General features: G+C 32.2%; 1 protein-coding gene across 1 annotated transcript; it reads left to right on the top strand.

Moving 5' to 3' along the window:
- The first annotated feature begins 293 nt into the window (after positions 1-293).
- Positions 294-13,615, top strand: LOC143063409 (crystallin J1A-like). Its single transcript, XM_076235547.1, has 8 exons — positions 294-442; positions 755-931; positions 3,158-3,256; positions 4,999-5,094; positions 6,715-6,871; positions 8,277-8,467; positions 11,334-11,473; positions 12,969-13,615. The coding sequence occupies exons 1-6, from the start codon at positions 382-384 to the stop codon at positions 8,464-8,466; spliced, it is 780 nt and encodes a 259-aa protein (XP_076091662.1). The 5' UTR covers positions 294-381; the 3' UTR covers position 8,467; positions 11,334-11,473; positions 12,969-13,615.
- The last annotated feature ends 897 nt before the right edge of the window (positions 13,616-14,512 follow it).

Raw genomic sequence — 14,512 nt, 5'->3', positions numbered from 1 at the left:
TCTTTAAAAGACCATCTCAATAAAAATTAAATTGAAAATTTACAAAGGGCCTTCAGAAAGAAATAGAAAAAGCAGAACTTATTCCAATATATCTTTCCAAAGTTTTAAGATAATTAAAGGCTGTATGATTTTTTTAAATGCCAATTAGATTAAGAAGTAATTGTATGAGACTGTTTGGCATGTTTCAATCTAAAGTACTTTAATTGTTTTGTTTAAAGCAGAGAATAGTTAAATATTTAGATAAACAGAGATAATCCATACTTTACTTTAGAACAGTTTAAAATATTTTTTGTTTTTGAGTTATCTTCCTTTTGACAAACCTGTTAAGGTTAAAATTTAGAACAATTATACAACAGGAAGAATGTTGCAGGACTAGCAGGTATGACTTGTGAAGAGAGAAGTATAGCAGCAGTGGTTGGTGCACTGATAGCAGATGCAGCAGGTAAAATGTGCAATGTTTAAATGTAATATGTGATTGGTTAAGGAATAGTAAATTATGAGTTTAAATCTTATATATACAATATTTTAACTGAAAATAAATGTAAGCTGATAATCTCTTTAATTTTATTCAAATACAGTGGTATAGAAAGTTGTAATGTATCACTATGTGTCAGTTAAAAACTGGGTTCATAACTATCATCCTTTATTCGGTTCTTTCTAAACTATATTCTTATTGTTTAAATTCTAGATTAATTTCTGTATTTAAATGATAAACATAAAAAATTGATATATTTAATTGATATATTTTTCACAGCACAACCACTTCATTGGAATTATAACATTGACAAACTCAATACAATTATTGGAGATCAAAAAGAAATTGCATTCTGGGAACCATCTGCCAATCCATTCTACTGTAGACCAAGAGGAAGTCACAGTTGTTATGGTGACCAGTCCTATGTCATTTTAAAGTCATTGGTTACAAATAATGGTAAAATCTTAGCTATATATCAAAACAAATTTGTATTTTGCAATTATGTTTTTGGAAAGATTGGAACTTGTTCTTAATCTTTCCTTAGGTACTGACCTCCCTAACAACACGACAGGTTAGGTACTATTACTAAATGTATTCACACTGAAATATAGTTCCCTATTGTTCTCTGACATGTATGTGCACATAATATACATATAAACTGTAAAAAAAATGGTTTATATTTTTGGGGCAGTTCATTCAAGAATGTATGTCATTAAGGTGTGTTGATTGAAAGACTTTTTTAAAACATTTTGATCAGGTAGTTCAAGTTGAGTATTGATACAATACTAAATGATTGACATCTGTCATTATCATCAACCAATCAGGACAAGGTGGACCTTTAATTACAATGCTCCACCTCCTAAACTGTCAATCAAATTGACCACATTACTTATCAACCTCAGTCTTACATAATTATATAGAACTTTCAATATACATCCCAAGGCCTAAATTAAAAAATTGTTTGTTTCCCCAATCCCGACCCTGCCAAGCCAGGGGTGGGTAGGTAGGTAGGAAAATAATTTTATTTTTCCAAAAAGCTTGAACACTATCGGACGATCCGGCAAGCCTGAAAATCCAAAATAAATAAAATAATATTTGACTTAGATTTGACAATGAAATTTTATGAGTAGCACCAATTTTGCAGGGTCGGTCGGGATTGGGGAAACAAACAATATTTTATTTTAGGCCCAATACACAAATAACCATGAATATTTGACCTCATAACTGAATACACAAATGTGTATATTAGATGTGTGATATATAACTAAAGGATGATTGATTTATTAATATTGATCTACATTACATAAAGTGATTCTGTATATTATGTCTGAAAGATAAATGATTAATTAAGGATTAACAAAACTTTTAAAAAAAATGAAATATAAATATAAATATGAATATATAAAAGGTATTCAAGGAAGGCCTATAATTTACTTGATAAATTCCCAATAATCATCTGCAATTAATCAATATTTAAGGTCAGTTCACTTTTTTTTTTATCAGTAATTGTCTTGTAACCGTTTTAATATTTTAAAACTTTAAATTATAGCAAACATTTTTTATTAGTTTATTCCCCATCAATCATTATGTCTATTTTAGTCATTTTAATTTTAATTTTTATACAAAGAGAGTATATATGTTTGCAATCAAGAAAAAAGCCACATTTCAATAATTTATAAAATAAGTTTTTTAATTTGTTTACATTGAAAAAGTACATTTTCAATGCCCTGCACTGAAAAATAGTTTTAAAATTGATCAAAAGGCACTCTACAACTTTTAATTTTCAATACCATATGACCTGTGTTTCAACTTACAAAATGCCCCAAAACAACATTTTTAGATTATTTTTATTGACACTTTAAAGTTTTTAGCTGTTGGTCTGATCTTATGTCCTTCAAGGTAGTTGGTAACATTTACTAGAAGAATTTTCAGCAATAGTGCATTATTAATATGCTTTTTTCCCCACCATACCTTAATATGAAATTATTCAAAATACTCTTCCAATCTTTCCATGAGTGATTTCCATCACTTTGATTCATGAAGGTCATTGACAATAAAAAATAAATCTGTTAATTTATTACTTTTGAAGTCATACTTTGTACTTGGCAAGGACAATTATTCACCACACTAATTATAACCATAGGAAGACCATCATGATTTATTAAATCCTATTAGTGTGAGTACAATCATGACTGGAAAGTATATTTTTATATACTGCAGCTGTGCTATTTGAGCAGTCAAATTGCATTGACCGTATATTCATATGTGATATACAGTCACTGACCGTATATCACCTTGTTTATGACGTTGACAATGCGTTTCGTAGAGTTTTATTTATGACATCAATAAAACATACAGGTTTGTGGAAAATTTTATGTCTTAATTCCGCTCAAAATTAAGAAATTATGGTTTTTGTCCTTAATTACTTATTTAGAATAGTTATAGGAGTTGCAGTATATAAAAAATAACCATACATTGTCTCGACATATCAATGTTATTTGTACTCGGCTGGAAACAGGTAGAAATGCTCAGTACAGCCTCGCTGTCTACCTGTTTCTAAGCCTTGTACAAATAACATTGATATGTCAAGACAATGTATGGTTATTTTATATATAAATATATGTTTCAATTTAATACAAACAGTGAAAAGTTCAAATAATCATGAATATGTAATTTATTTAGGTTTGGATGTCTGTAATCTTCAGAAATCAACGTATGAATTCTTCGGACCAAACACAGATTATGATGATAAAGACAACAAAGAATATGAATCAAAATCAGGTATTTATTGGAAAAGTAGCTGATGCGACATCTTTTATACTGCAATTAAAAGAAAATGGAAAAAAATCATTAAATATTTTTGTATCAGACAGAAAAATTGTAGTAGTGATAGAAACAGCTAGATATCATTGAGATGGGAGCCATCTCTGTGGGCCCCGCTGTGAATAATGTGCATTAAAAAATTGTATCTTTACCATAGGACATGGGTTTGTCAACTGAAATCAAAGTTTTTGACCTTGACCTTTGACCTAGGAAGTTGTAAATAAATTATGACACACCCTTTGGTGTTGGTTTATAAACATGTCAAGTATAAACTTTGAAATGATAACGGTTCTCAAGATATAGAGCGGACACGATCTTTACCATAGGACACGGGGTTGTCAACTGAAACCAAAGTTTTTGACCTTGACCTTTGACCTAGGAAGTTGCACATAAATTATGACACACCCTTTGGTGTTGGTTTATATACATGTCAAGTATAAACTTTGAAATGATAACGGTTCTCAAGATGTAGAGCGGACACGATCTTTACCATAGGACATGGGGTTGTCAACTGAAACCAAAGTTTTTGACCTTGAACTTTGCCCTAGGCAGTCGTTCATAAATTATGACACACCCTCTGGTGTTGGTTCATATACATGTCAAGTATAAACTTTGAAATCATAACGGTTCTCAAGATATAGAGCGGACACGATCTTCACCACAGGACACAGGGTTGTCAACTGAAACCAAAGTTTTTTACCTTGACCTTTGACCTAGGAAGTTTTACATACATCATGACACACCCTTTGGTGGTGGTTAATAAACATGTAAAGTATAAAGTATGAAATCATAATGGTTCTCTAGATATGGAGCAGACACAAAGTTATTACAAAGTGTTACGGACGGACGGACGGATGAACGGACGAACGGACGGACGGACGGACAGACTGATCACTATAGGGCGACCCGCCTTTGGCGGGGTCCTAATAAGAGATTCAGATTTTCAGCTTTCATTGTAAACATCTAGGTCAAACTCAATATAGTAGCATGTTAATTAAGATATATACTTCTACTCAAATATCCAGTGTAAGGTTTTCTTTATTCAGAACTAGGTGTCATATATGTCTACATTTTAATATGTTTTCCTGCAGACAGTTATTTAACTCAACTAATATGTTACTGTTATCTATACTATTAAACAAAAAGACCTCATTTTGTGTGTCCCTTCTCTTCTTTCCACAATAAATTAATCATCATGCCTCTCTGTCAAATAGGTACCATGCATAATCGTATTTGTCATCCATTCTTATGATTATTCAGTTTGGGTTTCTATATAATATAGCAGTGATCGCCATGGAGATCAAACTTAGAATTCATAGTTAATAGCAAATATACTTTATTTATAATATAAATATATCCATAGTATACAGAAATGCAAAAATCATGGAATTTAACAGAAAACAAAAAAATAACTGACTTTTGAAAAAAAGGGGGCTTAAAATTATTGTCCTGTCACCCAAGTACATATGTCTTTTGATACTTTTTCTGAAATTCTCCAGGCATAAAATCTTTTACAAAATTTCAACCTACAACAGTTTACATACTTTCAACCAAGTTCTAAATGCCCACAATTTCACGGGTGTGTTCTAGTAATATGTAAAGTAGAATACTTCATAAGTTGGTTTACAATCCTGTTTGTCTCTTTATTTAAATCTAAACCCCACATCTCTTCATTCATTTTGATTTTATGTTTTTTACAGATGTTTCAAAGAAAGTATATCCTATAAAAGCTGGATGGAGGCATGCTAGTATAAAAGAGTTCCTTAAGAAATATGAGCAGGGGTTAGAAGACACAGGTTTGTTGTTATAGTCCATTTTTTATGTTTTACTCTTTTCTGATATTTTTTGTTGTTGATAGTCATGAAAATTGATAGGCATTTTCCTGAAATGTTTAAATGTAAATTTGATTATGAGAATGATGGAAGATATCTAGGCCTAAGGGGAGGGAGGGGATAGAATATATCTAGGCCTAAGGGGAGGGAGGGGATAGAATATATCTAGGCCTAAGGGGAGGGAGGGGATGGAAGATATCTAGGCCTAAGGGGAGGGAGGGGATAGAAGATATCTAGGCCTAAGGGGAGGGAGGGGATAGAAGATATCTAGGCCTAAGGGGAGGGAGGGAATAGAAGATATCAAGGCCGAAGGGGAGGGAGGGGATATAAGATATCTAGGCCTAAGGGGAGGGAGGGGATAGAAGATATCTAGGCCTAAGGGGAGGGAGGGGATGGAAGATATCTAGGCCTAAAGGGAGGGAGGGGATAGAAGATGTCTAGGCCTAAGGGGAGGGAGGGGATAGAATATTAAAGTTAATTTTGTGATTGTTTCTATGATGAGTTTCTTTACAACCACTGGGTTGATGCCACTGCTGGTAGAGTTTTTATTCTCGGAGGGTATCACCAGCCCAGTAGTCAGCATTTCTGTGTTGACATTTATTATCAATTATATGGTCATAATTATAAATTACCTATTATCAAAACTTTACATTTTTTAAATACTGATGCTTTTCTATTCAAGAGTAGATAACCTTAGAGGCCCCTCATGGGGGGGTCCTAGTAATCACATAATCACCATTTTTTTGCCAATATAATCACATAATCATTAAATATTTGCTTATCTTTAGTAATCAAATAATCAGAAACTAAAAATACAGTCCTAGGTAATCAAATAATCATGAAATATTTGGCTTAATAATCAAATAATCATTAAAAAAACGGCCAAGTAATCACATAATCAAAAACCCCATGAGGGCCCTCACCTTAGCTGTATTTGACAAAACTTTTTGGAATTTTTGGTCTTCGATGCTCTTCAACTTCGTAGTCTTTCTTTATTTGGCCTCTTCAACTTCGTAGTCTTACTTTATTTGGCCTCTTCAACTTCATAGTCGTACTTTGTTTGACCTTTTTAACTTCTTTAGCGTCAGCAATGATTTTTTTGTAGATGAAACATATGTCTGTGTATGATCCGTATCTATGATGAGTGTTTTTCTTGGCCTTTGTTATTACAGGCTGTGATAAGGATGAACAGATAAATTGTGTCCTAAGAATTGTTTCTCTGGTTGCTCTGTATTAAGGGGAGGGAGTTAATTGTATTGGCCTTTGTTATTACAGGTTGTGATAAAGATGAACAGATGGATGGTGTCCTAAGAATTGTTTCTCTGGTTGCTCTGTATTAAGGGGAGGGAGTTAATTGTATTGGCCTTTGTTATTACAGGTTGTGATAAAGATGAACAGATGGATTGTGTCCTAAGAACTGTTTCTTTGGTTGCTCTGTATTAAGGGGAGGGAGTTAATTGTATTGGCCTTTGTTATTACAGGTTGTGATAAAGATGAACAGATGGATTGTGTCCTAAGAATTGTTTCTTTGGTTGCTCTGTATTAAGGGGAGGGAGTTAATTGTATTGGCCTTTGTTATTACAGGTTGTGATAAAGATGAACAGATGGATTGTGTCCTAAGGATTGTTCCTGTTGTTGCTCTGTATGCTGGTAGACCTGATATGTTAGAAAAGGCAGAGAGTGTTATCAGAGTTACACAGAATTCTGACACTTCTGTGGCTGTCGGATTGGCAGCAGCAAGGTAATTTATGTTTTAAGAGTAATCTGAAATGTGGGATCTGAGTAAAACATTATTGTGACTGTCAGTGTTAGTGTAGCACAGTATAATATGTTTGGGGAAAGTTGAGTATTGGGTTGGGGAATATAGAAGTTCATATTTAATTAACTCATCTGTGACTGATGAACCTTGAACAAGTAAGGTAATTTATATATTGTAAAGGGTAAGATAAGGAGAGAAGCACTCAGATATCAGACATATTGTGGCTGTAGATATGGATGTTAAGAAGAGAAGCACTGAGATATCAGACATATTGTGGCTGTAGATCTGGATGTTGAGAAGAGAAGCACTGAGATATCAGACATATTGTGGCTGTAGATCTGGATGTTAAGAAGAGAAGCACTGAGATATCAGACATATTGTGGCTGTAGATCTGGATGTTGAGAAGAGAAGCACTGAGATATCAGACATATTGTGGCTGTAGATATGGATGTTAAGAAGAGAAGCACTGAGATATCAGACATATTGTGGCTGTAGATCTGGATGTTAAGAAGAGAAGCACTGAGATATCAGACATATTGTGGCTGTAGATATGGATGTTAAGAAGAGAAGCACTGAGATATCAGACATATTGTGGCTGTAGATCCGGATGTTGAAAGGTTAAAAAAGTCTAGTCTGGTAATATTTGTATATTCTGAAGACCTACTAAATATTTATATAGGAAATTAACCTAAAGTTATCTATTGATATTTTTATATATCACCTTAGCAAAACATTTTCTTATCATCAATATTTGGGGTTTTTCCTACATTTATTACATAATTTACAGAATACTTGAGCAGTATCAATTGTATGGTAAGAAGGAAATACTGTATTGTATAATTTTTAGAATACTAGAGCAGTATATATTGTATGGTAAGAAGGAAACACTGTATTCTATAATTTTCAGAATACTTGAGCAGTATATATTGTATGGTAAGAAGAAAATACTGTATTGTATAATTTTCAGAATACTAGAGCAGTATATATTGTATGGTAAGAAGGAAATACTGTATTGTATAATTTTCAGAATACTTAAGCAGTATATATTGTATGGTAAGAAAGAAATACTGTATTGTATAATTTTCAGAATACTAGAGCAGTATATATTTTATGGTAAGAAGGAAATACTGTATTCTTTAATTTTCAGAATACTTGAGCAGTATATATTGTATGGTAAGAAGGAAATACTGTATCGTATAATTTTCAGAATACTAGAGCAGTATATATTGTATGGTAAGAAGGAAATACTGTATTGTATAATTTACAAAATACTAGAGCAGTATATATTGTATGGTAAGAAGGAAATACTGTATTGTATAATTTTCAGAATACTAGAGCAGTATATATTGTATGGTAAGAAGAAAATACTGTATTGTATAATTTTCAGAATACTTGAGCAGTATATATTGTATGGTAAGAAGGAAGATGCAGTAGAATGTGTGATAGAAGAATTAAATAATCCTAACAGAACCAATCCTCAGGACTTAGATAAAGCTTTGGCTGGACAGTTGAGAGAAGTTCTACAATGCAAAGATATTGACCATAGAACTGCAGCGAAGAAGTTCAGGATTGACTGAGGTAAACAAACCAAATTTAAAATATTGACAAATCAAAATCAGCAATGTCGCTTGTTTCTGAATTCTTCTATATAATGTATTATCTCTAGATTTATTTTAGGGAGCTACCATTTGATTTTTATGGGGGGGGGGGGGCTAGGATGAAAAATGTTGTCCTGCATTTTTTTTAAGTTGTAATCTCTGTCCTGCCTTTTTATTTTTCACTCTATTCGATCCTTTTTTTTATAGTTAATCCTGACTTTTTTTTACATAAATTGTCATCTTGCCTTTTTATACGACCGCAAAAATTTTAATTTTTCGTCGTATATTGCTATCACGTTGGCGTCGTCGTCGTCCGAATACTTTTAGTTTTCGCACTCTAACTTTAGTAAAAGTGAATAGAAATCTATGAAATTTGAACACAAGGTTGGGATTGATTTTGGGAGTTTTGATCCCAACATTTTAGGAATTAGGGGCCAAAAAGGGCCCAAATAAGCATTTTCTTGGTTTTCGCACAATAACTTAAGTTTAAGTATATAGAAATCTATGAAATTTTGACACAAGGTTTATGACCACAAAAGGAAGGTTGGGATTCATTTTGGGAGTTTTGGTTCTAACAGTTTAGGAATTAGGGGCCAAAAAAGGGCCCAAATAAGCATTATTCTTGGTTTTCACACAATAACTTTAGTTTAAGTAAATAGAAATCAATGAAATTTAAACACAAGGTTTATGACCACAAAAGGAAGGTTGGTATTGATTTTGGGAGTTGAGGTCTGAACAGTTTAGGAATTAGGGGCCAAAAAGGGGCCCAAGTAAGCATTATTCTTGGTTTTCACACCATAACTTTAGTTTAAGTAAATAGAAATCTATGAAATTTAAACACAAGGTTATTGACCACTAAAGGAAGGTTGGGTTTGATTTTGGGAGTTTTGGTCCCAACAGTTTAGGAATAAGGGGCCCAAAGGGTCCAAAATTGAACTTAGTTTGATTTCATCAAAAATTGAATAATTGGGGTTCTTTGATATGCCGAATCTTACTGTGTATGTAGATTCTTAGTATTTGGTCCCGTTTTCAAATTGGTCTACATTAAGGTCCAAAGGGTCCAAAATTAAACTTAGTTTGATTTTGACAAAAATTGAATCCTTGGGGTTCTTTGATATGCTGAATCTAAAAATGTACTTAGATTTTTGATTATTGGCCCAGTTTTCAAGTTGGTCCAAATCGGGTCTAAATTAAACTTTGTTTGATTTCATCAAAAATTGAATAATTGGGGTTCTTTGATATGCCAAATCTTACTGTGTATGAAGATTCTTAATTTTTAGTCCCGTTTTCAAATTGGTCTACATTAAAGTCCAAAGGGTCCAAAATTAAACTAAGTTTGATTTTAACAAAAATTGAATTCTTGAGCTTTTTTGATATGCTGAATCTAAACATGTACTTAGATTTTTGATTATGGGCCCAGTTTTCAAGTTGGTTCAAATCAGGATCCAAAATTATTATGTTAAGTATTGTGCAACAGCAAGACATTTTCAATTGCACAGTATTTAGCAATAGCAAGAAATCCTCAATTGCACAGTATTGTACAATAGCAAGAAATTTTCAATTGCACAGTATTGCGCAATAGCAAGAAATCTTCAATTGCACAATATTGTGCAATAGCAAATATTTTCAATTGCACAGTATTGCACAATAGCAAGAAATATCTAATTGCACAATATTGTGTAATAGCAAGAAATTTTCAATTGATTGGAGTTATCTTTCTTTGTCCAGAATAGTAGTTGAATCAACTTAAATCATTGTTTTATACAATATACAATGTATATTCACTTTTACTACCAACTGATAAATTAAAACAATCTTTACCATTCAGTGATAACAAGCACCTTTTGTTACATATTAATATTTTATGATGTATTTAAATGAGTAGTTATTGTTGCAAACTCCATTAGAAATTTGAATTGAGATCAGTTTTGGAAAGGGGAAAGGGGGATGTGAAAAAAAAATGGGGGGGGGTTAAATTTTTCTCATTTCAGATTTCATAAATAAAAAGAAAATTTCTTCAAACATTTTTTTGAGAGGATTAATATTCAACAGCATAGTGAATTGCTCAAAGGAAAAAAAAGTATTTTAAGTTCATTAAACCACATTCATTCTGTGTCAGAAACCTATGCTGTGTCAACTATTTAATCACAATCCAAATTTAGAGCTGAATCCAGCTTGAATGTTGTGTCCATACTTGCCCCAACCGTTCAGGGTTCAACCTCTGTGGTCGTATAAAGCTGTGCCCTGCGGAGCATCTGGGTTTTTTTTGCTAAGTGTCTCATCCTGCCTTTTTTTTTTACTCAAAACTCCTGTCCTGCCTATTTTTTTCAAATTTCAACCTAGCCCCCCCCCCTTCCATAAAATTCAAATGGTTGCTCCCTTATTGTAGTATTAAACCAATTTTTAAGACATATAATTATTTCAATAAGATATTGTTTAAACTGAATTAAAAAATTATATGGGCATTGTTTCTCTGAGATATTTAGGCACATATGATACAAGAGTTGCATCCATGCTCAAAATAAAATTTATGCAAAAAGGGAGTTATGAAATGAACTCAATGAAATTTAGAATTTAGTATTGTTCTTTTTTTTTTCTTGACTGAAATTCCAAAGATCTATTCAGAATCTTCAGACGAATACAACTGTTTCCTCCCTTTACATTCAGACGAATACAACTGTTTCCTCCCTTTACATTCAGACGAATACAACTGTTTCCTCCCTTTACATTCAGACGAATACAACTGTTTCCCTGCTTTACATTCAGGGTATTGCAAAACATTGATTATTCCACATTGTACAAGAATGAGATATATATGAATTAACCAATATGAACCTATATTTCAGCCATACCTGGTGCATTCCAGTTAACTACTCATGAGGTACTGACTGGTTCCAGTTATACTGGTTCCATACAAGAAACCATGAGGTCTGGAGGGTGCACCTGTTCAAGGGGAGGCTTTATTGGAGCTTGTTTTGCTGCTCAGGTAAGATTAGTCTGTGAAAATGAGGTAAAAGAATAACAACAAGGAAATCAAAACAAGTAGCTGAAAAGGGGCAGACACCATGGCTTAAGGTACTTGCATTTTCGAAAAATGTCAGGCGGTGATGAAATTCCGTTATATGCCCCTTTCTAGGCTGTCAACCCCTCTAAAACTTGTAATATCGTAAATCTAAATTGATTTATCTTTACAATGGTGTATAACACGCCTACAATTGTTATCGAAATCTTCCGTAGCAATCCTACCCAAGTATGTCAATCATAATAATTTTTCCAACCGCTGAAACTTTAGCAATAAAAGGCTCACAGTAAATGATTAATTATAAAAACTGTTTCAGAAAAAAACTGTTATTCTTTGTCTGAATAGAACTTATCACCCAGTTAGTAAAATTGCATAAGATACTGTGAAAAAAAACCCTAACACGTTTTATTTGTGGTATGTCTAATAAGATACGAGTTTCCCTTTTTTAGATTCAAATTTTCCCATGACGTCAATGTCATTCAGACTCTCTCTTGACTTTACGTATGACAATGAAACAAGATCAGATAACTCCGAGAATCATTTAGACTTTCCCATAAAATTGATCAATCGGCAACTGAGATATATAAGTAGACATGATGCGGTTATTGCCAAATCATCAGGGGTTGGTAAAATTATTACGATTGACATACTTGGGTAGGATTGCTACGGATGATTCCGAAAAAAAATGTAGGCATGTTATACTCCGCTGTAAAGACAAATCAATTTAGATTTACGCTATAACAAGTTTTAGTGGGGTTGACAACCTAGAAAGCAACATACAACGGAACTTCATATCCGCCTGATATTTTTAGAAAATGCAAGTTAAGTACCTTGTGTTATATTAAGGTATATATGGAAATTTTTTTCTCCTGAGACAAGTGCCTGTGGGAAAACTAGATATTGAGCAGCATTAACACAAACTAACACATAGAAAACAAGAATGTGTCCATAGTACAAGGATGCTCCACTCACACTATCATTTTCTATGTTTAATAGACCTTGAAATTGAGGTCAAAACTCAAATTGGGCATTGAAATTAGAAAGATCATATCATATGGAATATGTGTACTTAGTTTCAAGTTGATTGGACTTCAAGTTCATCAAAAACTACCTCGACCAAAAATTTTAACTTGAATGGGGACATAGGGAAGAATTGATGGATGCAAAGGACGCACAGAACGAAAAATATAAAGCCCCTCTAAATAAGGTGCTCAGGAAGGGTGAGCAGGTCCTGTTCTCTAGAGCTCTTTTAATGGTGTTAGTATGGTACTATTAAAATGGAACTTTTCCCAAATTTCACATCAGTTGGTGTAAATGCACATTATTGTGTAAGGTAAACAATTGAACAAGTTGAATTAATTGTATGCAGTGATTAATCTTTATAACAGTGTTTTATCTTTGAAGTTTGAACTGAGAAAATAAACTCTATCATGACTGACCAGTATTGTATTTTTTACAGAATGGCCTTGCTGGTATACCAGATACTTGGAAAGAGAAGACATTGAATTATAAAGATGTCAATGAACTTTCTCAGAAATTGGTGAAGATACCATTAGTATAAGGCTTAACCACTGGACCAGTTTTGTTAAACAGATTAAATTTTTATGAAGACAAAATGAATTTTAAATTTGAGATTCTATACATTTACAATATATTATAATTTAACTTGCTGAAAAATTGTCTAAATACTCGTTTTCTAGTTAAAAAGAGGAACAACATTTCATTTTTAAAATCATACTACATTTTTTGTTTATATTTCAACCTATAAAATAATATGAATGAAGTATATCTATAGAAAAAAGCAGGATGAGGATTATTTACCTAAACTGACACACAAAATCTTTTTTTTTTCTGAAAAAGAAATGTCAACAAGTATGACAAATTTGTTTCAATCCAAATTGGAGAATAAATTTTGATTTCTTAAAGAAATAATGTTGACTCAATTTTGTTAGAAAAAAATAGTATATTTGTGATGTATGAACATGTAATAAAACATCTTTTTAACTCAGGTAATTACAAGAAATAAAGATTATCTCGAAACATTTATAAACATCATAAATGTTGTAGACATTGGAAGTATTAACTGATGACAAATTTATTCTAATCCTATTACTGTCATTCCACAATCACCTTTGTGGTATTTAAATACCTATTGCCTGACCAGTATAAAAAATTGTCAACACAATTTGTCCATTTAAATTGTATGATAGGTATTGTGAGAGGTCATCAACAGGTGGTCATTTAACTACCCAGTAAAAAAAAATCACTAAAAGGTAAAATTTAAATGACTGATAGATAGCTTGCTTTCCTCATGTATCATGACCAATGTCCTGAATAGACTATTCTATTTAGAGATGGGGCATTTTAGGCCATTTCTTTTTGTGTCTCTTTACAGTGAAGATGGAAATTCAATCAGTGAATTTAGTTTATAAAAAAAGGAGATATATGTTTGCTTCATGGTGTTTTAATGTGGGATATATTTTAAGTTTCTGATTCCTGATATGGAATTAAAGTGTTTGTGAAATGGATTTTTTTGGATAGCCCATCTAATTGTGAATAATTCTACAAGATGAATTATGTGTGGCTTGGTGTTTTATAATGGGATATATTTTCATGTTATATTACGATTCCTGAAATGGAATAGTAGTAATGCTAAGTTTCATTTAATATTCAGGATCTTCTTCAATCGGAATTACTGTGAAAAATTTATTTTCAATATATCAAAAAAGTACAAATGGCTTAGTGAATAGAAATTTCAGTGCTTTATTCTTCATTATGAAAGTGGGATTTACCAGCAATGATTTATTTGTGATTGTTAGCAAAAAAAAAAATTTACAATAATTATCTTTGTTAGAAAGAACAAATAGTGTATCAAAGTTTCATTTAATATTCAGGATCTTCTTCAATCGGAATTACTGTGAAAAATTTATTTTCAATATATCAAAAAAGTACAAATGGCTTAGTGAATAGAAATTTCAGTGCTTTATTCTTCATTATAAAAGT

The sequence above is a fragment of the Mytilus galloprovincialis genome, chromosome 2, assembly GCF_965363235.1.
Source record: "Mytilus galloprovincialis chromosome 2, xbMytGall1.hap1.1, whole genome shotgun sequence".
NCBI lineage: Eukaryota > Metazoa > Mollusca > Bivalvia > Mytilida > Mytilidae > Mytilus > Mytilus galloprovincialis.
The sequence above is the reverse complement of the archived record's forward strand: the minus strand, read 5'-3'. Positions and strand labels throughout refer to the sequence as shown.